The 22368-nt window shown below is 45.1% G+C and overlaps 1 protein-coding gene across 1 annotated transcript; it reads right to left on the bottom strand.

Annotated features, from left to right (window-relative positions):
* Positions 1–184: 184 nt before the first annotated feature.
* LOC128563492 (eukaryotic translation initiation factor 4E-binding protein 1-like) lies at positions 185–1032 on the bottom strand. Its single transcript, XM_053558820.1, has one exon. The coding sequence runs from the start codon at positions 990–992 to the stop codon at positions 636–638; it is 357 nt and encodes a 118-aa protein (XP_053414795.1). The 5' UTR covers positions 993–1032; the 3' UTR covers positions 185–635.
* Between the last annotated feature and the right edge of the window lie 21336 nt (positions 1033–22368).

The raw sequence follows: 22368 nt of genomic DNA, 5'->3' as shown, positions 1-22368 counted from the left end.
TATATGGTCTTATTTGGGAATATCAAAAAGGAAGAAGATGAAAATATTTAATAAATTGGTAAAAGATAAATAATCACTACACATAATCCCCTTTCACCCCAAGAGGGTCTAGGTAGAAGAAAGGAATGAATGTAATTGAATATGTAATAGTTATTAGGCCCCATATGGGCTTTTTTTTTTTTTCTTGGCCCTAGGGCATAGGTGGCCTTTATTTCCTCTCTCGGGGAAGGAAGGGCAGGGGAGCTTTCCTGGGCACACCAGGCAATGAAGGGGTAGGTGTAAGAGGTGGCTATGCTCCCAGAGGAGGGGGCTGGAAGGGCCTGACCACCTTTCAGAAGGGCTGGTCCTTGTCCGCTTCCTGGCACTTGTCTGCAGGGTGTGCGTGAGGGAGTCACCCCCACCTTGGGGTGGCAGCTCCTGCATCAACGCAGGCACAAGGAGGTATTGCTGGTGTTTAAAATGAGGGAGGGAGGGCAGGTGCCCTGAGTCAGGGAGCAGCGGGCTAGGGTGGCTGATCCCACGCCAGACACCTCCCCAGTATGGTAACTTTCATAAGGCCTGGCTGGGGTGACTCTTCTTCTGAGAAGGGCCCCTGAGAGGCCCACAGGCAATGGCTCCATCTGGTGGCTGCTCCTTTAAATGTCCATCTCAAACTGTGACTTTTCACCGCCCATCCGCTTCTCTTCTGGGCTGTTGCACAAGCGGTTCTGGCTGGCTTCTGTGGGGGGCTCTTCACTGGCAGGGCTGGTGACCCCAGGAATGGTGGGCAGATCCCTCGGGGGTGTTTTGGTTACAGGTGAGTTCCGACACTCCATGAGGAATTTCCGGTCATAGATGATCCTGGTACTTCCCAGGGTGGTGCTGAAGAGCGTGCCGCCCGGGGTGGTGCTGTAGTCCCCGGGCGGGAGCTGCGCGCGGTCACCGACGACCACCCGGCGGGTGGTGGGGATGGCCCGGCTCGGGGTCTGGCTGCAGCTGCTGCTCCCAGACATGGTCTCCTGCTCCGCGCCCCCGCAGCTCTCTGGCCGCCCTCCAGCGCCCCCCATATGGGCTTTTAATAATTCACTATGGAGAATGTGTGGGTTTGAATATAAAAGAAATAAAATGATATCCATAGTTAAACCACTTTGACACTTGGTATATTTCTATGTTTTTTAAAATGAATGGGTTATTACAATTTAGTTTAGTTTTTTTTTTTTGGAGACAGAGTCTCACTTTGTCGCCCTCTGTAGAAAGCTATGGCATCACAGCTCACAGCAACCTCCAACTCTTGAGCTTAAGAGATTCTCTTGCCTCAGCCTCCCGAATAGCTGGGACTACAGTCACCTGCCACAATGCCCAGCTATTTTTTGTTGCAATTCTCATTGCTGTCTTAGCTGGCCAAGGCTGGGTTCGAATCTGCCACCCTTGAAATATGAGGCTGGTGCCCTCCCACTGAGCCACAGGCACCACCCATTGTTTAGTTTTATATCATTGTACTCATACCATATATGGCACAGCATTTTTTCTAAACAAATAAAATATACCTTACCATGCAACTCTAATTTATTTATAATTATCATTTTATGGCTGTAAAATATTTCATCTTACTACTGTAGAGTTTTTACAATATTTTATTAAACATTTACATTATTTCTATTTTTTTCTTTTTTTTTTGTAGAGACAGAGTCTCACTTTACCGCCTTCGGTAGAGTGCCATGGATGTCACAGGACTCACAGCAACCTCTAGCTCTTGGGCTTCTGCGATTCTCCTGCCTCAGCCTCCGGAAGAGCTGGGACTACAGGCGCCTGCCACAACGCCCAGCTATTTTTTGGTTGCAGTTCAGCCGGGGCTGGGTTTGAACCCGCCACCCTTGGTATATGGGGCCGGCGCCCTGCTCACTGAGCCACAGGAATTTCTTATTATGTGTACTAATGATGTGTTTTGTAAACAAAGTTGTTTTACTATTTATTTTAATTTTTTTAATTATTTATTTATTTTTTGTTTTTTTGAGACAGAGCCTCAAGCTGTAGCCCTGGGTAGAGTGCCATAGCATCACAGCTCACAGCAACCTCCAACTCCTGGGCTCAAGTGAGTCTCCTGTCTCCGCCTCCCAAGTAGCAGGGACCACAGGCGCCTGCCACAACGCCTGGCTATTTTTTGGTTGCAGCCATCATTGTTGTTTGGTGGGCCCGGGTTGGATTCGAACCTGCCAGCTCAGGTGTATATTGCTGGCGCCTTTGTCGCTTGAGCCACAGGCGCTGAGCCATTTTTTTTTTTAATTTTTAATTTTTAATTTTTTTTTTGCAGTTTTTGGCCAGGGCTGGGTTTGAACCTGCCACCCATGGTGTATGGGACCAGTGCCCTACTCCTTTGAGCCACAGGAGCCACCCTACTTATTTTTTAAAATTAATTTATTTTTTTGCAGTTTTGGCCTTATTTTTATTTTATTATTTTTTTTTCTAGAGACAGAGTTTCACTCGACCTTGGTAGAGTGCTGTGGCATCACAGCTCACAGCAACCTCTAACTCCTGGGCTGAGGTGATTCTCTTGCCTCAGCCTCCCAAGAAGCTGGGACTACAGGTGCCTGCCACAATGCCTGGCTATTTTTTTGTTGCAGTTTGGCTGGGGCCAGGTTCGAACCTGCCATCCTCGGTATATGGGGCCGGTGCCCTACCCTCTGACCACAGGTGCTGCCCTGTTTTACTATTTTGAGATTACTTCCTTAGAATAAATTTCCAGGCTTGGTGCCCATAGCACAGTGATTATGGTGCCAGCCACATACACCAAGGCTGGCAGGTTTGATCCTAGCCTGGGCCAACTAAAACAACAATGACAACTGCAATAAAAAATAGCTGGGTGTGGGTGGCGCCTGTGGCTCAGTGAGTAGGGCGCCAGCCCCATATGCCGAGGGTGGTGGGTTCAAACCCAGCCCCGGCCAAACTGCAACAAAAAAATAGCCGGGCGTTGTGGCGGGCGCCTGTAGTCCCAGCTGCTCGGGAGGCTGAGGCAAGAGAATCGCTTAAGCCCAGGAGTTGGAGGTTGCTGTGAGCCGTGTGATGCCATGGCACTCTACCCGAGGGCGGTACAGTGAGACTCTGTCTCTACAAAAAAAAAAAAAAAATAGCTGGGTGTTTTGGCTACTGGGGAGGCTGAGGCAAGAGAATCGCTTAAGCCCAAGAGTTGGAGGTTGCTGTGAGTTGTAACGCCATGGTACTCTACCTAGGGCGACAAAGTGAGACTTGGTCTCAAATAAATAAATAAATAAAATAAAATAATAGATAAATTTCTAAAATGCAAAGAACTAGGTCAAAGTGTATGAATATTTTAAAGATATATGAATTGCCAATATTAACATTATTAATATTTATTAAAATGTAAAAATACTCTCCTAGACTTAAACATAGCATGGCAAAAATAAAAATTTTATGGTATTGAATCAACTTTTTTTTTTAGACAGAGTCTTGCAGTGGTGTCATCATAGCTCACTGCAACCTCACACTCCTGGTTAAGTGATCTTCCTGCCTCAGCTTTCTGAGTAGCTGGACTCATGTATCTTCTCATTCCTCTCTTTTCCACCCACCTAATTATTTTTTCTATTTTATTTTATTTTTTTTTGGTAGAGACAGAGTCTCACTTTATCACTCTCAGTAGAGTGCAGTGGTGTCTCAGCTCACAGCAACCTCCAACTCCTGGGCTTAGGCAATTCTCTTGCCTCAGCCTCCCGAGTAGCTGGGACTACAGGTGCCCACCACAACGCCCGGCTATTTTTTGTTGCAGTTTGGCGGGGGCCAGGTTCGAACCCCTCACCCTTGGTATATGGGGCTGGCGTCCTAATCACTGAGCCATAGGCACCGCCCTTTTTTTTCTATTTTTGGTAGAGACTGAGTCTTGCTCTCCAACTCTTCAGCTCAAGCAATCCCTCTGCCTCAGCCTCCCAGAGTGCTAGGATTATAGATGTGAGCCACCATGCTTAGCCTTCAATCAGTATTTAGTAGAAGACAACGTGGTCTTTTACTTTTATTTACACTGTGTTTTTTCTCCTTTCTTTCTTACTACATCCTTGTAAAAACAACTAGTAATGGTTTTGCTGTTTCAATTTTAGAAGTGAGGAAACTAACTGGCTTATTGTACCCTCAATGAATCCCCAACAATAAAAAAAAAAAAAAAAAAGAAGAAGAAGTGAGGAAACTGTTAACCTAAGGATATCCTAAAGTAGAGGAATTAAAATGGGATAAGGCATTAAGGTTGATTATTCAGTAGCAAATTCAGAGGTCCCTGTGATCTTGTGATATGGCAATTACTGTTTAGGAAAGAATGAAAACCCCTATCACAGTCCAGATGCTTGACTTTTAGATAGGACAAAAGACAGAATACAATCCCCCTCTTGCTGCCAACGGCCTGCCCAGCAGGTGGCAACAGATATTGCAACTGGGCCATGGAATGGACATGAGATTTTAATTTTTTGGCCTTGCAAAACATTTGCCTGAGATTTAAAATTTCCTTTTTAATGGCGGGCGCCTGTAGTCCCAGCTACTTGGGAGGCTGAGGCAAGAAAATCACTTATGCCCAAAAGTTTGGGCATAAGGTTGCTGAGGTTGCTGTGAGCTGTGACATGGAGAGCCATAGCATTCTACAGAGGGCACCACAGTGAAAAAAAAATTCCTTTTTAATGTTCATTTAATTAATTTATTTTTTGACACACTTTATTCAGAAACAGTCTGGTCACACTGGGGCCACTCAAATAAGTCAAATATAATCAGATTTTTTTTTTTTTTTTTTTTGTAGAGACAGAGTCTTACTTTATGGCCCTCGGTAGAGTGCTGTGGCCTGACACAGTTCACAGCAACCTCCAACTTCTGGGCTTAAGCGATTCTCTTGCCTCAGCCTCCCGAGTAGCTGGGACTACAGGCGCCCGCCACAACGCCCGGCTATTTTTTGGTTGCAGTTTGGCCAGGGCCGGGTTTGAACCCGCCACCCTTGGTATATGGGGCCGGCGCCTTACCGACTGAGCCACAGGCACTGCCCATATAATCAGATCTTAATGCTTTGTCTTCAAACATAGCCAATGATGCCACACTTGCAATGATTTTGCCAATATAAAACCACATTCATACTCCGTGGCCATAAAACCATTCATCACAGGTTTCTTAATTGTGAGCCAGTTGAAGCTATGAGTTTAAGTACTATTGACTATCTTTTTCAGGCTCTGGAAAGCTCTAGGGATTTAAGTAGGGGTTGGAGGAACCAGCTCAACCTTGGCTAGTACCAAAATGTGGCCAACCAAGGCCTCGAATTGAGTCACGGCAGCATTCACCAGTGCCAGGACCCTGTCTGTGAGGTTATGAACAAATGGAGCAATGGTGCTAGGATGGAAAATCCGTGGCACCAAACTGTGGGCTGAAAGTGAGATTTAAAATTTTTTAAAACGACTTTTGAAAGCCTCATTTCTTTTTTCTTTTTTTTTGAGACAGAGCCTCAAGCTGTCGCTCTGGGAAGAGTGCTATGGCATCACAGCTCACAGCAACTTCCAATTCCTGGGCTTCCAAGTACCTGGGACTACAGTGCCCCCGCCATAATGCCCGGCTATTTTTTGGTTGCAGCCATCATTATTGTTTGGCGGCCCTGGGCTGGATTCGAACCTGCCAGCTCAGGTGTATGTGGCTGGCGCCTTAGCCACTTAAACCACAGGTGCCGAATCGAAAGCCTCATTTCTTAAAAATAGTACCGATAAACTTTATTAAAACAGCTGAATTTATTAATTCATCATCTTGTCTTTCCCTTTATTTCTGTCCTTGGTATGGATTATAATTTTAGAGTATCAAATAATTAGTAAACATTGAGTTCCTGGGACTCTTGCTAATCATTAGAGATCATTATTTTACCAAAATTTTGCCACCTCTTTCCTTTTAATGTGTCTTCTCATTTCTTTTCTTTCCATTCCCACGGCAAAGAATCCAAATCCAGACTTTTAACTCCCTCATATAAATTAGTTTAGTAACTTTTCTAATGACCTCTTTGCTTCTAATTGCTCTTTATTTCAATTAATTGCAAACACCATGGGAAGGGTAAAATCTTTTTTGTAATTTCATTGTCCTTTCAAAATGGTTAATGCTTGATTTTAACTCTCCAGTTGACTTCCAGGTTATAAATCAAATTCAAATGTAGGATTCAAAGGTCTCGTCTATCTGACCTCAGCTGACCTCTCATATTACATTGTTAGCTCCTTTATTCAAAGTCACCTACTCACTGAACATACTAGTTTTTCTGCCTTGGCTCCAATTGTTACACCAACCTAGAACTGTCTCCCTTCCTCTTTAACCATCTCATTTTTTTTTATCCTTCGGGATCTATGTAATTCAAATTCTATTTGAGAGATCCTGGATTTGCTGAATATATTAAACCAATTGTGAAAAAGGTAAAGGGCACACGTGAGGCTTATGGTCTATAGGGTGGAGCTAACCACAGAGTTGTGGCTGTTCGCCTATCTTTAAAAAATAGATAGCATCTGGTGGCGCCTGTGGCTCAGTCGGTGGGGTGCCAGCCCCATGTACCGAGGGTGGCGGGTTCGAACTTGGCCCTGGCCAAACTGCAACCAAAAAATAGCCGGGTGTTGTGGCGGGCGCCTGTAGTCCCAGCTACTCGGGAGGCTGAGGCAAGAGAATCACTTAAGCCCAGGAGTTGGAGGTTGCTGTGAGCTGTGTGAGGCCACGGCACTCTACCGAGGGCCATAAAGTGAGACTCTGTCTCTACAAAAAAAAAAAAAATAGATAGCATCCCAGAGAGGTGTGTTATGCCCTTACAAGACTAAAATAACAGTCTGAAAATAGTTGGAATCATTAATCTTTCAGAACAACTGGTACTAATGGGTATGCTTATTTTGAGATAGTTTGTGTATATAATGGTTTATAATCTGTGTTTCTCAAATCTTTAGGTCATCTCTGGAATCCATATTGAAGAACGATGTGGAAGTTCCACAGCAAACCTTTGGCTGTGGGGAATTATAACCAAGTCTTATGGAGAAAAGTGGCAACTGTTATTTTCCATCATATGTGCTCAGAGGGGGAGGCAGAGGAAGGTCCTCTGCATTCCCCAGAATGAATGGATGGCTTACAGTTGGCAGTGTGCCAAACTTTCTGATCAGTGTTTCTTTGCCAAGAGAATTGCTAATGGACTTGGTCTCAGGAGAGGCTGAAATGCTTGGCAGTTCACTCAGACCCTCCTGCTTGATAGGTAAAAACTGAAAGAAGCAGCAGATCAGAACACTCAAGACCAAATGTAACAAAGGCGGCATTGTTTATTTTGACACTTGTGTACAAGTGGGGTAAGATCTAAAGGATGTTGTGGGGGGCCTCAAGGAGGGAGGCCAGTCTTACATAGCTGGCTGAAGAGGAGCTGATTTCTATCAAGGACCACCAAACTGTTGTTTTCATCAAGATTCTCCTGGCAGGTTCTTCTTACCAGAGTGTCAACATATTTCTCTTGGGTGGGTCTGCAATTTGGCTGGTGCGAGGATGAGCCTGCAGCATCTCTCTCTCTTATCTGAGTTATGTCCACCTGTAACAGTCTCACAGAATGGCTTTTCAAGATAGAGTTAGTTGGGTCAACCTAACACTACTCTGTATATTTTTGTGAGTGCTTGTCACCTTGAAAGGGAGCTTGACTATTACCAAGTAAATGCAACAATGCGTTGTTCAGGCTGGTTAAATGTCCTCCCTCATTTTTGCCTTTTTGTCAAGTTGCTCCTGGCATGTGTTCAGATTTGCATAAGTTGCTACTCACATTACAGACAGTTTTTGTTTTCCTTCTAATTGTTCTTTTCATTTTAAGTTGGTGGAAATCATAGAAGGAAAGATGTTGCAACTGGTAAAATAGCAGTAGCTACTGTGAGCTGGTTACAGTAGAGCATGGTTCTGAGAGAGTTTATAATCTGATAATCAAGACAGACAACAATGAATAGTAGAATAGTAGAATCTAAGCATTTGGTACACACGTATAAAATATGAACAATATGTAATTCTGTATGGAATTTGAAACAGGACAAAATTATTTAATAAACATTTTTAAGTGTTTGGTATGTCCCAAATACTTGAGATGTATTGGTGAACAAGATACAATCACTACAGGAGAAAGAGCTCACAGGGAAGAAGGGGGATGCTGACTTGTAAATACATAAGTGCAAAAAACTTGTTAATCAGCGGAATTCTCTAAAGTCACAAATGAGACATTAATCAGCGGAATTCTCTAAAGTCACGAATGAGAGAACATCAAATCTACTAAAGGGTAGGAGTCATTGGAGGGAAGTAAGTATACATATATACCACAATTTGTTTATTCATTTATTCATTGATGGTTATTTGGGTTGTTTGGCCCTTTTGGCCATCATGAATAGTGCTGCTGTAAACATGGGTATACAGGTACAGTAGAACCTCCACCTCCCTACATCAACCACTTTCTTAAGTTGATCTAATTTTCATAGGCTTGACGTGAACCACATGTTCATATCAGTGCAGATGGTCTAGTTCCTTATATTCACCACCTCCATATGGTGACCGGTTTGTTATAGTCCTTTGGGTGGTCAACTTATAGAGGTTCTACTGTATTTAAGTACGTATTTTCTTTTTTCTTGAGACAGAGTCTCACTTTTGTCACCCTGTGTAGAGTGATGTACTGTCATAGCTCACAGCAACCCCAAACTCTTGGGCTCAAGCGATTCTCTTGCCTCACTCAGCCTCCCTTTTAGCTGGGACTTACAGATGCCTGCCACAATGCCCGGCTATATTTTTTTTGTTGTTTAGCAGGCCCAGGCCCTGGAGCATGTGGCCAGCGTCCTAACCACTGCACTATGGACACCCAACCTCTTTTTTCTTTATTTTTGAGACAGAGTCTCACTTTGTCGCCCCTGTGACAAATGTGCTGTGACATCATTGCTCACAGTAACCTCGACCTATTGGACTCAAGTGATTCTCTTCCCTCAGCCTCCCCAATAGCTGGGACTACAGGTGCCTGCCACAATGCCTGGTTATTTTTAGAGATGGGGTCTTGTTCTAGCTCGGGTTGGTTTGGAACTCGTGAGCTCGGGTGATCCGCCCACCTTGGTCTCCCAGGGTACTGGGATTACAGGAGTGAGCCACTGAGCTTGGCCTCCTATTTTCTAATTTGAACTTTTTAGGGAGAAGGTCTCTCTCTGTCACCCAGGCTGGAGTGCAGTGTGCAATCATAGGTCACTGAAGGTTTGAACTGCTAGGCTCAAGCACAATGATCCTCCTGCCTCAGCCTTCCAAGTAGCTAGGACTATAGTTGTGCCACCATGCTCAGGATTTCGCTGTTTTACTCAGGCTGGTCTCAAACTCCTGGCCTCAAGCAATCCTCCAGCCTTGACCTCACAAAGTGCTGGGATTATGTGCACGAACCACAGCACCTAGCCCATAAGTACCTATTTTCAGTTCTTTTAGTATACACCTAGCAGTGGAGTTCAGGATTGTTTGGCGATTCTATGTTTAACTTTTGAAGGAATCATCAAACTGCTTTCCACAGCGGCTTCACCATTTTACCTTCCCACCAGCAATGTACAAGAGATCTAATTTTTTCATGTCCTTGATAACATTTGTTATTTTATTTTTTAACTATAGCTATCCTAATGGTGTGAGATGGTATATTACTGTGGGTTTCAATTTGCCATTACCTAAGTACTAAATGTTGAACATTTTTTCATATGCTTGTTGGCCATTTGTACATCTTCTTTGGGAAATGTCTATTTAAGTCCTTTGCCCATTTTAAAATTGAGTGGTTTATCTTTTTGTTGTTGAGTTGTGTGGGCTCTTCTGTATTCTGGAGAGTAGACCCTACTCAGATACACAATTTGCAATTATTTTTTCCCATTCTGTATGTTATCTTAGTCTGTTTGTACTGCCATAACAGAATACCTGAGACTGGGTAACTTACAATGAACAGCAGTTTATTGGCACACAGTTCTGGAGGCTGGGAAGACCATGGTCAAGGCGCTGCCATCTGGTCAGGGCCTTTTTGCTGCACGCAGAAGGGCAAAGAGGCAAAAGGGGAATCCACCCATGACAGCAGAGCTCTCACAGCCCTATCACCATCCAAAGTTCCTGTGTTCAAAATGGTCACAAGAGCAACCAAATTTCAACATGAATTTCAAACCAGAGCTCTTTTTGCTCCCTTGATGGTGTCATTTGATTCACAAAAGTTTTTCATGCTGAGGAAGACCAATGTCTTTTTTCTTTTGTTGCGCCTGTTTTTGATATCACATCTAAGAATCCATTGCCAAATCCTAGGTTATGAAGATTTATTCCTATGTTTTCTTCTCAGAGTTTTATGGTTTTTGCTCTTCTATTTAGGTGTTTGATCCATTTTTAGTTTTTAGTTTTTTTTTTTTCAGAGACAAAGTCTTACTTTATGGCCCTTGGTAGAGTGCCGTGGCATCACACAGCTCACAGCAACCTCCAGCTCCTGGGCTTGAGCGATTCTCTTGCCTCAGCCTCCCGAGTAGCTGGGACTACAGGTGCCCGCCACAGCACCCGGCTATTTTTTTGTTGCAGTTTGGCCGGGGCTGGGTTTGAACCCGCCACCCTCGGCATATGGGGCCGGCGCCCTACTCACTGAGCCACAGGCGCCGCCCATTTTTAGTTTTTTAAATATATGGTACTTGGTCCAACTTCATTCTTTTGCATGTGGGTATCCAGTGTCTCAGTCTTTTTTCTGTTGCTTATACCAGAAGACAGAAACTGGGTAATTTATAAAGAAAAAAATTTATTTCTTACAGCTATCAAGGCTTTTAAGTCCAAAGTCAAGGGTCTGGTGAGACCCTTTGTGCTGCTGGGGGTTTAGCAGCATCCTGAAGTGGTTCAGAGCAGCATCACGTGGCAAAGAACTGAACATGCTAACATGCTAGTTCAGGTGTCTCTCTTTTTTTTTTTTTTTAGAGACAGAGTCTCACTTTGTCACCCTTGGTAGAGTGCCGTAGTGTCACAGCTCACAGCAACCTCCAGCTCCTGGGCTTAGGCGATCTTCCTGCCTCAGCCTCCCGAGTAGCTGGGACTACAGGCGTCCGACACAACTCCCAGCTATTTTTTGTTGCAGTTTGGCCGGGGCTGGGTTTGAACCCACCACCCTCAGTATATGGGGCTGGCACCCTGCTCACTGAGCCACAGACTCCGCCCTGTCTCTCTCTTTTTAAAGCCACCAGTTCCCTTCCCATGACAATCCAATAACCCATTAATTAATGAATCAATTAATCTTATGCCCTGGTGACATAATCATTTTTTTTTTTTTTTGAGACAGTCTCAAGCTGTCACTCTGGGTAGAGTGCTGTGGTGTCATAGTTCATAGCAACCTCAAACTCTTGGGCTTAAGCAATTCTCTTGCCTCAGCTTCCCAAGTAGCTGAGACTACAGGCACCCGCCACAACGCTCAGCTATTTTTATTGTTGCAGCTGTCATTGTTGTTTTAGCCGGCTGGGTTCGAACCCACCCACCTTGGTGTATGTGGCTGGCAGCCTACTCACTGAGCTATGGGTGCCACCATAATCACATCTTAAAAGTTCCTACCTCTCAATACTGGCCTATTAGGGATTAAATTATTATTTTTTTCTCAAAAATGAGATAGTCTCATTATGTCACCCTCAGTAGAGTTCTGTGGCATCACAGCTCACAGCAACCTCAAACTCTTGGGCTTAAGTGATTCTCTTGCCTCAGCCTCTTAAGTAGCTGGGACTACAGGCACCCGCCACAACACCCCGCTATTTTTTGTTGTAGTCGTCCTTGTTGTTTAGCAGGCCGGGGCTGGGTTTGAACCCGCCAGCCCTGGTGTATATGGCCAGTGCCCTATATGGGCACTGAGCCTAGGGATTAAATTTCAACATGAGTTTTGGAGAGAATTAATATTCAAACCATAGCATCTAGTTATTCTATACTTGTTGAAGGGATTTCTTTTTCCTTTCTTGAATAGTCTCGGCATCTTTGTTGAAAATAAATTCATAATACATGTAAAGGTGTATTTCTGGACTCTATTCCATTCATTTATATATCTATCTTCATGCCATTGCTACACTGTTTTGATTACTATAGCTGTGTAGTTAAGATTTGAAATCAAGAAGTATGTCCTCCAACTTTCTTCTTCCTTTTCAAGATTGCTTTGGCTATTCAGGGCCCCTTGAAATTACATATGACTTTGAGTATCAGCTTTTCCATTTGTGCAAAAAAACCCTGGAAATTTGATAAGGATTGCAGTGAATCTGTAGATCTGTTTGGGTAGTATTGCCATCTTTACAACATTAAGTCTTCCAGTTCATGAACATGGAATGCTGTGACATCATTGAAGCTTACAACAACTTCAAACTCTTGGGTTTAAGTGGTCCTCTAGCCTCAGCCTCTCAATTAGCAGGGACTACAGGTGCCTGCCATAACATCTGGCTAATTTTTCTATCTTTAGTAGAAAACTTGCTCTTGCTCAGGTTAGTCTCCAACTCCTGAGCTCAGGTGATCCACATGCCTCAGCCTCCCAGTGTGCTAGGATGACAGGCATGAGCCACCACACCAGGCCACCTTCTCTATTTTTTGACCTCTTATACTCCCTTCTGGTCTCTCAGTCACAGCTGGTGACTTTTCTGATGTAACAGAAACCTTCATATGAACACTCTCCATTTCCACATACTAAATCTATAACCCCCCCATTTGCATCTCATGGACTCCTTCTTCCACCAGTTATCACAGAGCAGGTGTGCTCCTAGCTAAGGAACCCTGTACTTGGTTACTAGGCACCACACCTATCTATTCAATATTTATTTTCATTGCTTCATTTCTATCAGCCTACATGTTCTGTTATCCCCCAACTTAAAAACACTATTTCTGGACCTGACAGCCTCCTCCAAAACCCATCTTATTAAACTGTCCTATGAAACAAAGTTCGAGAGAGCTGTCTATGTAAGTTTTCTCTACCTCTCAGTTACTCATCTGAAATTTTATTTTAAATAGGTAATATATGTACAGGGAAATAGATTTCATTCTGTACACCCTAGCTATCAAATCATGTTCCCTTCCCTTGAGGCAAAATTAGTATCATTTTCTTTCCTTTCCTTTTTTTTTTTTTTTGAGACAGTCTTACTATGTTGCCCTTGGTAGAGTGCTGTGACGTCACAGCTCACAGCAACCTTTAACTCTTGGGCTTAAGTGATTCTCTTGCCTCAGCCTCCCAAGTAGCTGGGAGCACAAGCATCTACCACAATGCTTGGCTATTCTTTTGTTGCAGTTGTCATTGTTGTTTAGCTTGCCCGGGCCAGGTTCAAATCCACCTGCCTTGGTGTATGTGGCTGGTGCTCTAACCACTGAACCACAGGTGCCACGAGCTTATTTCTACTTTTTTTTTTTTTTGTAGAGACAGAGTCTCACTTTATGGCCCTCGGTAGAGTGCCATGGCATCACGCAGCTCACAGCAACCTCCAACTCCTGGGCTTAAGCGATTCTCTTGCCTCAGCCTCCCGAGTAGCAGGGACTACAGGCGCCCGCCACAACGCCCAGCTATTTTTTGGTTGCAGTTTGGCCGGGGCCGGGTTTAGAACCCGCCACCCTCGGTATATGGGGCTGGTGCCTTACCGACTGAGCCACAGGCGCCGCCCCTTATTTCTACTTTTTTAAGATAAAATTCCTGGTCAGGCATGGTGGCTCATGCCTGTAATCCCTACATTGTGGGAGGCTGAGGCCAGAGTTTGAGACCCTGTCTCTATTAAAAATAGAAATACAGCTGGGCATAGAGGTGGGCACGTGTAGTCCCAGCTGCTCAGGAGGCTGAGGCAGAAGAATCATTAGGTTGAGTATTTGGGTGGTGCCTGTGGCTCAAAGGAGTAGGGTGCTGGCCTCATATGCCAGAGGTGGTAGGTTCAAACCCAGCTCTGGCCAAAAACAGTTAAAAAAAAAAAAAGAACCTAGGAGTTTGAGGTTGCAGTGAGTTAGGCTGCTGCTACAGTATTCTAGCCTTGGCAATAGGGACTCAAGGTCTCAAAAAACCAAACCAAAAAACAAAAATTCTAAACTTCTATTTGTTCTTCAGACATACTGAAGACCACTCAAGTCTACCTTTATGCACCACATTGCAATTCTGTCTTTCCAAATAAAACATTTAATATAAAGGTTCATCTGTACATTTAAAAATTTTTTTACTTATCTATTTATTTGAGACAGAGTCTCAAATGTTGCTCTCAGCAACATAGTGGCATCACAGCTCACAGCAACCTCAAATTCTTGGGCTTAAGTGATTCTCTTCCTTCAGTCTCCCAAGTAGCTGGGACTACAGTAGCCCACCACAACGCCTGGCTATTTTCTTGTTGCAGTTGTCATCGGTGTTTAGCTGGCCTGGGCCAGGCTTGAACCCGCTAGCCTCAGTGCATGTGGCTGGCACCATAACCACTGTCCTATGGGCGCCGAACCTCCATCTGTACATTTTTATTTATTTATTTATTTAATTTTGTTCCCCCCAAGACAGAGTCCCACTTTGTTGCCCTTAGTAGAGTGCTGTGGCATCACAATTGACAGCAACCTCCAACTCTTGGGCTTAAGCGATTCTCTTGCCTCAGTCTCCCAAGTAGCTGGGACTAGAGCTGCCTGCCACGACGCCCAGCTATTTTTTGGTTGCAGTCTTCACTGCTGTTTTAGCTAACCAGGTCGGGTTCAAACCCCCCACCCTCGGTATATAGGGCCAGCGCCCTACCGACTGAGCCACAGGCACTGCCCAGTACATTTTTATTTTGACTTAAACAATATTAACATCAAAGATCACTGATCATGAATAACCATAACAGATATTATGAAAATTTCAAAATATTGTGAGAATTACCATAATGTGACAGAGATACTAAGTGCACATGCTGTTAGAAAAAATGGGTACTGACAGACTTGTTCAATACAGGATTGCCACAAATCTTCAAATCTGTAAAAAACACAATATCTGTGAAATGTGGTAAAATAAGATATGCCTCCCTTTTTGGTGTAGTTGGTGTAATTTTTTATTTTGTTTTTTTAGAGATGGGGGGTATCTTACGATGTTGCACAGGCTGGACTAGAACTCCTGGGATCAAGTGATTCTCTCATCTAAGCCTCTAGAGTAGCTGGGTCTATAGGCATGCACCATCATGCCTGATTTAATTCTTTAAATTTCTTAGTTAAGTTACTCTGTAGTTTCTCTGTCCTAATCTAACACAGATTAATGCAAAAGTAGTCTATAATAAGTTTTAAAAAATCCCTAAATTGGGCGGCGCCTGTGGCTCAGTCGATAAGGCGCAGGACCCATATACCGAGGGTGGTGGGTTCGAACCCGGCCCTGGCCAAACTGCAACCAAAAAATAGCCGGGCGTTGTGGCGGACGCCTGTAGTCCCAGCTACTCGGGAGGCTAAGGCAAGAGAATCGCTTAAGCCCAGGAGTTAGTGTTTGCTGTGAGCTGTGTGAGGCCACGGCACTCTATAGAGGGCCATAAAGTGAGACTATGTCTCAACAACAAAAAAAAAATCCCTAAATTGACTGCTAAAAATATAAAATAGGTATAATTCAAGTCATTAAGATAAAACTGAATGATAAAAAGTAATTATTCTATAGGAAGATAGAAAAAGAGGAACAAAGAATAAATGGATTTATTCTCCATATCATGAGTGGAACACTGACTGTACATATAACAGGAAGTATTCAACCATATTACTGGATATAAATGGTGTACACACCTTAATTCAAGGAAGAGATTAGATTTTTTTTTTCTTTTAAAGAGACAAGGTCAAAAAAAAAAAAAAATAAAAAAATAAAGAGACAGGGTCTCGATCTATTGCCTGGCCTGGACTGCAGTGGCCCAATCATAGCTCATTGTAATTGGGAATTCCTGGACTCAAGTGATTTTCCTGTTTCAGCCTCCTGAGTGTTTGTGACTACCATGCCAAACTAATTTTTTACATAGTGAAATAAATCAGTCATAAATTAGCACATACTGTATGAATCTAACTTATGACATTCCAGAAAAGCCAAACTATAAAAAAAATAAAATGATCAGTGGTTGCCGGGAAGAAAGGTATGATGAGTAGCTGGAGCATAGAAAATTTTTAAGGGGCTCGGCACCAGCCACATACACCTGAGTTGGCAGGTTCGAATCTAGCCTGGGCCTGCCAAACAACAATGACGGCTACAAACACTGGAAAAAAAAAAAAATAGCCGGACGTTGTGGCGGGTGCCTGTAGTCCCAGCTACTTGGGAGACAGAGGTAGGAGAATGGCTTGAGCCCAGGAATTGGAGATTGCTGTGAGCTGTGATGTCACAGCACTCTACTTTTTTGAGGCTCTGTCTCAAAAAAAAAGAAAATTTTTAGGAGAGTGAAACTATCCTGTATGAGACTGTAATGGTGACTATAATGAATTATGCATTTGTAAAAACTACACAATACTAAGAGTAAACCTTAAGTTAATAAAGATCTATTGATACTGGTTCATCAATTGTAATAAATGTACACTAATGCAAGATATTAATAATAGGGGAATCTTTGAGTGAGGAAAGAGAGGGTATATGGGAACTCTTTGTGCTATCTGCTCAATTTCCTATAAAACTGCTCTAATATATAATTTTTTTTTGAGACACAGTCTCACTTTGAGTCCTTTGGTAGAGTGCCATGGTGTCATATAGCTCACAGCAACTTCAAACTCTTGGGCTCAAGGGATTCTCTTGTCTCAGCCTCCTGAGTAGCTGGGACTACAGGCGCCCAGATATTTTTAGAGACTAGGTCTTGCTTTGGCTCAGGCTGGTCTGAAACCCGTGAGCTCAGGCAATCCACCCACCCATTCGAACCTGCCAACTCCGGTGTATGTGGCTGGTGCCGAGCCCCTTAAAAATTTTCTATGCTCCAGCTACTCATCATACCTTTCTTCCCGGCAACCACTGATCATTTTATTTTTTTTATAGTTTGGCTTTTCTGGAATGTCATAAAGTGCTAGGATTATAGGCATGAACCACTGCACCTGGCATTAGCCTATTATTTTAAAAAGCTGGCTCGGTGCCTGTGGCTCAAGCGGCTAAGGCGCCAGCCACATACACCTGAGCTGGCAGGTTCAAATCCAGCCCGGCCGCCAAACAACAATGATGGCTACAACCAAGAAATAGCTGGGTGTTGTGGCGGGCGCCTGTAGTCCCAGCTACTTGAGAGGTGGAGGCAGGAGACTTGCTTGAGCCCAGGAGTTGGAGGTTGCTGTGAGCTGTGATGCCACAGCACTCTACCCAGGGCAACAGCTTGAGGCTCTGTCTCAAAAAAAAAAAAATATATATATATTTTAAAAAGCTACTCTCAGGTCAAAAAAATATTAAAACTAAGGCTTGGCACAGTGGTTACAGTGACAGCTAATGCACCAAAGCCGGTGGGTTTGAACCTGGCCCGGGCCAGCTAAACAACAATGACAATTGTAACCAAAAAAATAGCTGGGGGCTGTGGTGGGTGCCTGGAGTCCCAGCTACTTGGGAGGCTGAGGCAAGAGAATGGCTTCAACCCAAGAGTTTGAGGTTGCTGTGAGCTGTGACACCGTGGCACTCTACCCAGGAAGACTTAGTGAGACTCTGTCTCAAAAAAAAAAAAAAATAACTGGGAATTGTTGCGGGTGCCTGTAGTTCAAGCTACTTGGGAGGCTGAGGCAAGAGAATCGCTTAAGCCCAAGAGTTTGAGGTTGCTGTGAGCTGTGATGCCACAGCACTCTACCGAGGGCGACATAGTGAGACTGTCTCAAAAAAAAAAAATTAAAGCTAAGACAATCAGACTATGTAAAAACAGCAATAATGAAAATACTACATGGTGTATTTTTTACAGGTAAAGCAGAGTTCAGGCGGGAAATGCCATACATAAATAGAATAATAAGAAATCTGAATATAAATAAATTAGGCTTCAACTGTAGAAATTAGAAAGGCAATGGCATGTAAGTTCAAAGATAGCAGGAATTAGTAATTTTTTTTTTTTTTTGTAGAGACAAAGTCTCACTTTATCGCCCTTAGTCACAGCTCAGAGCAACCTCCAACTCTTGGGCTTAGGCGATTCTCCTGCCTCAGCCTCCTGAGAAGCTGGTACTACAGGTGCCCGCCACAACGCCTGGCTATTTTTTTGTTGCAGTTTGGCCAGGGCCAGGTTTGAATCTGCCACCCTTGGTATATGGGGCCGGCACCGCCTAGGAATTAGTAAATTCAAAACCAGAAACTGAAGAATTAGAAAATAGGAAAATGCTGGAATAATAAACATCAATTCAAGAACTGGTTCTGAAAGAAAGTATTACCATGAGAATGTGACCACCTCTCACCCCCTACCATAGGAATGTGACCACCTCTCACCCCCTACCATGAGAATGTGACCTTTTGTAACTGTTCCAGGAAATAGCCCCGAGCTGAAGCAGATAAAAGGACTAAGCAAATGTTTAACTGTTAATCTCGTCTTAAGACAGTTGAGTAATGAACCAGAGTTCTTCTTATCTAGAAAGCCCCTGCTATGTCTGCTCCCCCTCCTTACTTTATGGTTAAAGCCCCTGCTATGTCTGCTACTCCTGCTTACTTTGTGGTTTTTGCCTTTATAAGCTTGTAAAATCTGCTGTTCGGGGCTTCACTCCTCTGCTCCTGAGAGAGTCACAAGATAAGCCCCAGCATGCTGGAATAAAAACCCTTTTGCTGATTGCATCAAGTGTCGTCTCTTGCGGTTGATTAGGGGTCGTGTTAGCCCAGGACAGAGTGGGGGTCTTGTCCCAAGTCTTTCATTTGGGGGCTCGTCCGGGAGATAACGACCACCCCTCACCTGCAGAGTTGACCTTGGAGGTAAGAAAGGGGTACCCCGAAAACTGTCTAGTCTATGTCTTCAGTCCTTTTCTTTGACTTTGTGTGCGCGCTTTCGATTTCGCAGCCGTTCGGCACCTCATGAGAGTGGCCGGACAGTGGTCGGTAGACGTGCCCGGAGGACCACAGGCTGAAACCCTGGGGGACGCCCCAGGAATTGAGGAGAACCACGGACGCCTGGTTGTCTCCTGCTGTAAGGGCGCTGATCGAGTCCGGTTGTTCGATCAAAAATTACAGGAAACGCGCCCGTCTGATTCTGTTATAGGCTTGTGAAGGACCAAGTGTGGTAGGTGGGTCCTTGTATCTGTAATATTTCTGTTATTCCTGTTATTTGTGTTTCTGACGTATCCACTGACGATGGGACAGACTGTGACAACCCCTCTGAGTTTAACTCTAGATCATTGGACTGAAGTGAAGAGAAGAGGTCGTGATCTGTCAGTAGAGGTTAAAAAAGGCCCACGGCAGACTTTCTGCTCCTCGGAGTGGCCTACTTTTAATGTCGGCTGGCCCTTAGGAGGAACCTTTGACTTATCTCTTATTTTTGCTATTAAAGAGATTGTTTTTCAGAGAGGACCGGGAGCCCATCTGGATCAACAACCTTACATCATAGTCTGGCAGGACCTGGTGCAGAATCCGCCCCCCTGGGTTCGGCCGTGGACTGCCACATCCAGGCCCCCGTCTAATTCTCGGGTGCTCGCTGTCCAATCTTCCGGTCCCAGAAAAGGGGGCGACACTCGGACCCCCCTAAGAAGATCTACCCGGAAATCCAGACTGATCATCTTCTCCTAGACCCTCCGCTCCCTCCTCCCCCATACCCTCCCGCCTTGGCTCCTGTCAGGGGGCAGGGAGGACCAGCATCGCCGGATCCGGCGATTGCCCCCTCTGCACCCCCGGGGGAACCTTCACTGGGGCCCGCACAAGGTACCCAGAGTCACCGCCGGGGAGGAATGTCTCCCGACACTACTGTTGCCCTACCCCTGAGGGCATACAGCCCCCCCGCCGGTGGCAACAGATGAGGGACCACCTCCTCTCCAGCCCCTCCAGTACTGGCCATTTTCTTCCGCAGACCTGTATAACTGGAAAACTAATCACCCCCCTTTTTCAGAAGACCCCCAACGCCTGACTGGGCTGGTAGAGTCCCTGATGTTCTCTCATCAGCCCACATGGGATGACTGCCAGCAGCTCATACAGACTCTCTTCACTACTGAAGAGAGGGAGAGGATTTTACTAGAAGCTAGGAAGAATATACTCGGGGCGGACGGGTGTCCTACCCAGCTCCCCAACATCATCGAGGCTGCCTTTCCCCTCTCCAGACCTGACTGGGATTTCAACACGGCAGAAGGTAGGGAGTGACTGTCAGTCTATCGCCAGGCTCTAGTGGCTGGCCTCCGTGGGGCGGCAAGACGCCCCACTAATTTGGCTAAGGTAAGAGAAGTAATACAGGGGGCCACGGAACCCCCCTCCGTGTTTCTTGAGCGTCTAATGGAAGCTTTTAGGCGCTACACCCCATTTGACCCTGCCTCTGAAGGACAGAGGGCTTCCGTGGGTATGACTTTCATAGGACAGTCAGCTGTAGACATTAAAAGAAAGCTGCAGAGGATTGAAGGATTGCAGGACTATACCTTGCAGGATTTAGTTAAGGAAGCTGAGAAAGTATACCATAAAAGAGAAACTGAGGAAGAAAAAGAGCAGAGAAAGGAAAAAGAGAGAGAGGAAAGGGAAAATAAGAGAGACTGAAGACAGGAGAAAAACTTAACACGGATTTTAGCTGCAGTAGTAGGGGAGAAGAGCCAGGAACAGACCCAAGGTAGAACTAAGAAGTCAGGTAGCCTGGGCAACCGCATCCCGTTAGATAAAGATCAATGTGCCTACTGTAAGGAAAAGGGGCACTGGGCCAGGGAATGTCCTAAAAAAAAGAAGAAAGAATTCTCCAAGAAAGTACTGGCCTTAGAGGAAGAAGAAGATTAGCGGGGACGGGGCTCGGAACCCCTCCCCGAGCCTGGGGTAATACTTAAGGTGGAGGGGAAGCCAGTTGAGTTCCTAGTAGACACCGGAGCTCAATACTCAGTCCTACTCGAATCATCAGGACCCGTCTCCAAGAAAAAATCCTGGGTTGTAAGGGCCACAGGGCATCAGCAGTACTCATGGACTACCCGAAGATCAGTAGATCTGGGAGTGGGATGGGTAACCCACTCGTTCTTAATTATCCCTGAGTGCCCTGCACCCCGCCTCGGGAGAGATTTACTCACCAAAATGGAAGCCCAAATCACTTTCACTCCTGATGGCCCAGAGGTAACCCAAAATAAGAGATTAACAGCCCTGATCATGCGTTTAGAGGATGAACATAGACTCTTTGAAAAGCAGCGGGAGAAAGGGACTAGTCTCGTACATGACTGGCTAGAAAAATATCCCGGGGCATGGGCCGAAACTGCTGAAATGGGACTGGCCGCAGAAAGGCCGCCTATAGTCATAGAACTCAAAGCTACTTCCACTCCTGTGGCAGTGCGCCAACATCCTATGACTAAGGAAGCTCGGGAAGGAATTAGGCCTCACATTCAGCATCTCCTACAGCTGGGCATACTAGTAAAGTGCCAGTCACCATGGAACACCCCCTTATTACCTGTCAAGAAACCCGGCACAGTAGACTATCGTCCTGTGCAGGACTTGAGAGACGTAAACAAGTGGGCGCAAGACATCCACCCCACTGTGCCTAATCCTTATAATCTGTTAAGCTCTCTCCCTCCGGACCATATCTGGTACACCGTCCTGGATTTGAAGGATGCCTTCTTCTGCCTCCGACTACACTCCTCTAGCCAGAACATCTTCGCATTTGAATGGAGAGACCCGGACTCTGGAACAACGGGGCAATTGACATGGACCCGATTTCCACAGGGGTTCAAGAACTCCCCAACCATCTTTGATGAAGCCCTCCACCAAGACCTAGCTCACTTTTGTGCCAGCCACCCTCAGGTAACGCTCCTACAATATGTAGATGACTTACTACTAGCTGGAACAACAAAAGAAGAGTGCCATCGGAGCACAGAACTGTTACTAGAAGAACTAGCCTGCTTAGGATATTGAGCCTCCGCCAAGAAAGCCCAGATCTGCCAGAAAGAGGTAACGTACCTGGGTTACACCCTAAGAGGAGGGCAGAGATGGTTAACAGAAGCCAGGAAGCATACTGTGACTCAGATTCCAGTTCCCTGCTCGCCCCGCCAGGTGCGGGAATTCTTAGGGACTGCGGGGTTCTGCCGCTTATGGATACTGGGGTTTGCTACTCTGGCAGCTCCCCTCTACCCTTTGACCAAGGAAGGCACTCCCTTCGAGTGGGGTGCCAGCCAACAGCGGGCCTTTGACAACATTAAAAAGGCATTATTATCAGCCCCGGCCCTGACTCTACCAGATGTAACAAAGCCCTTTGTCCTATACGTAGATGAGAAGAGAGGAGTGGCCCGAGGGGTGCTGACACAGCCTTTAGGGCCATGGAAAAGACCGGTAGCATACCTCCCCAAGAAATTGGACCCCGTCGCTGGTGGTTGGCCAGC

Source organism: Nycticebus coucang, chromosome 13, assembly GCF_027406575.1.
Source record: "Nycticebus coucang isolate mNycCou1 chromosome 13, mNycCou1.pri, whole genome shotgun sequence".
Taxonomy (NCBI): Eukaryota; Metazoa; Chordata; class Mammalia; order Primates; family Lorisidae; genus Nycticebus; species Nycticebus coucang.
Note: the sequence above shows the minus strand (reverse complement) of the source record. Positions and strands in the feature narration are given on the sequence as shown.

What these genes read in the sequence shown, in the direction of transcription:
- LOC128563492 (XM_053558820.1), bottom strand. Translation starts at nt 992, where the DNA reads ATGTCTGGGAGCAGCAGCTGCAGCCAGACCCCGAGCCGGGCCATCCCC.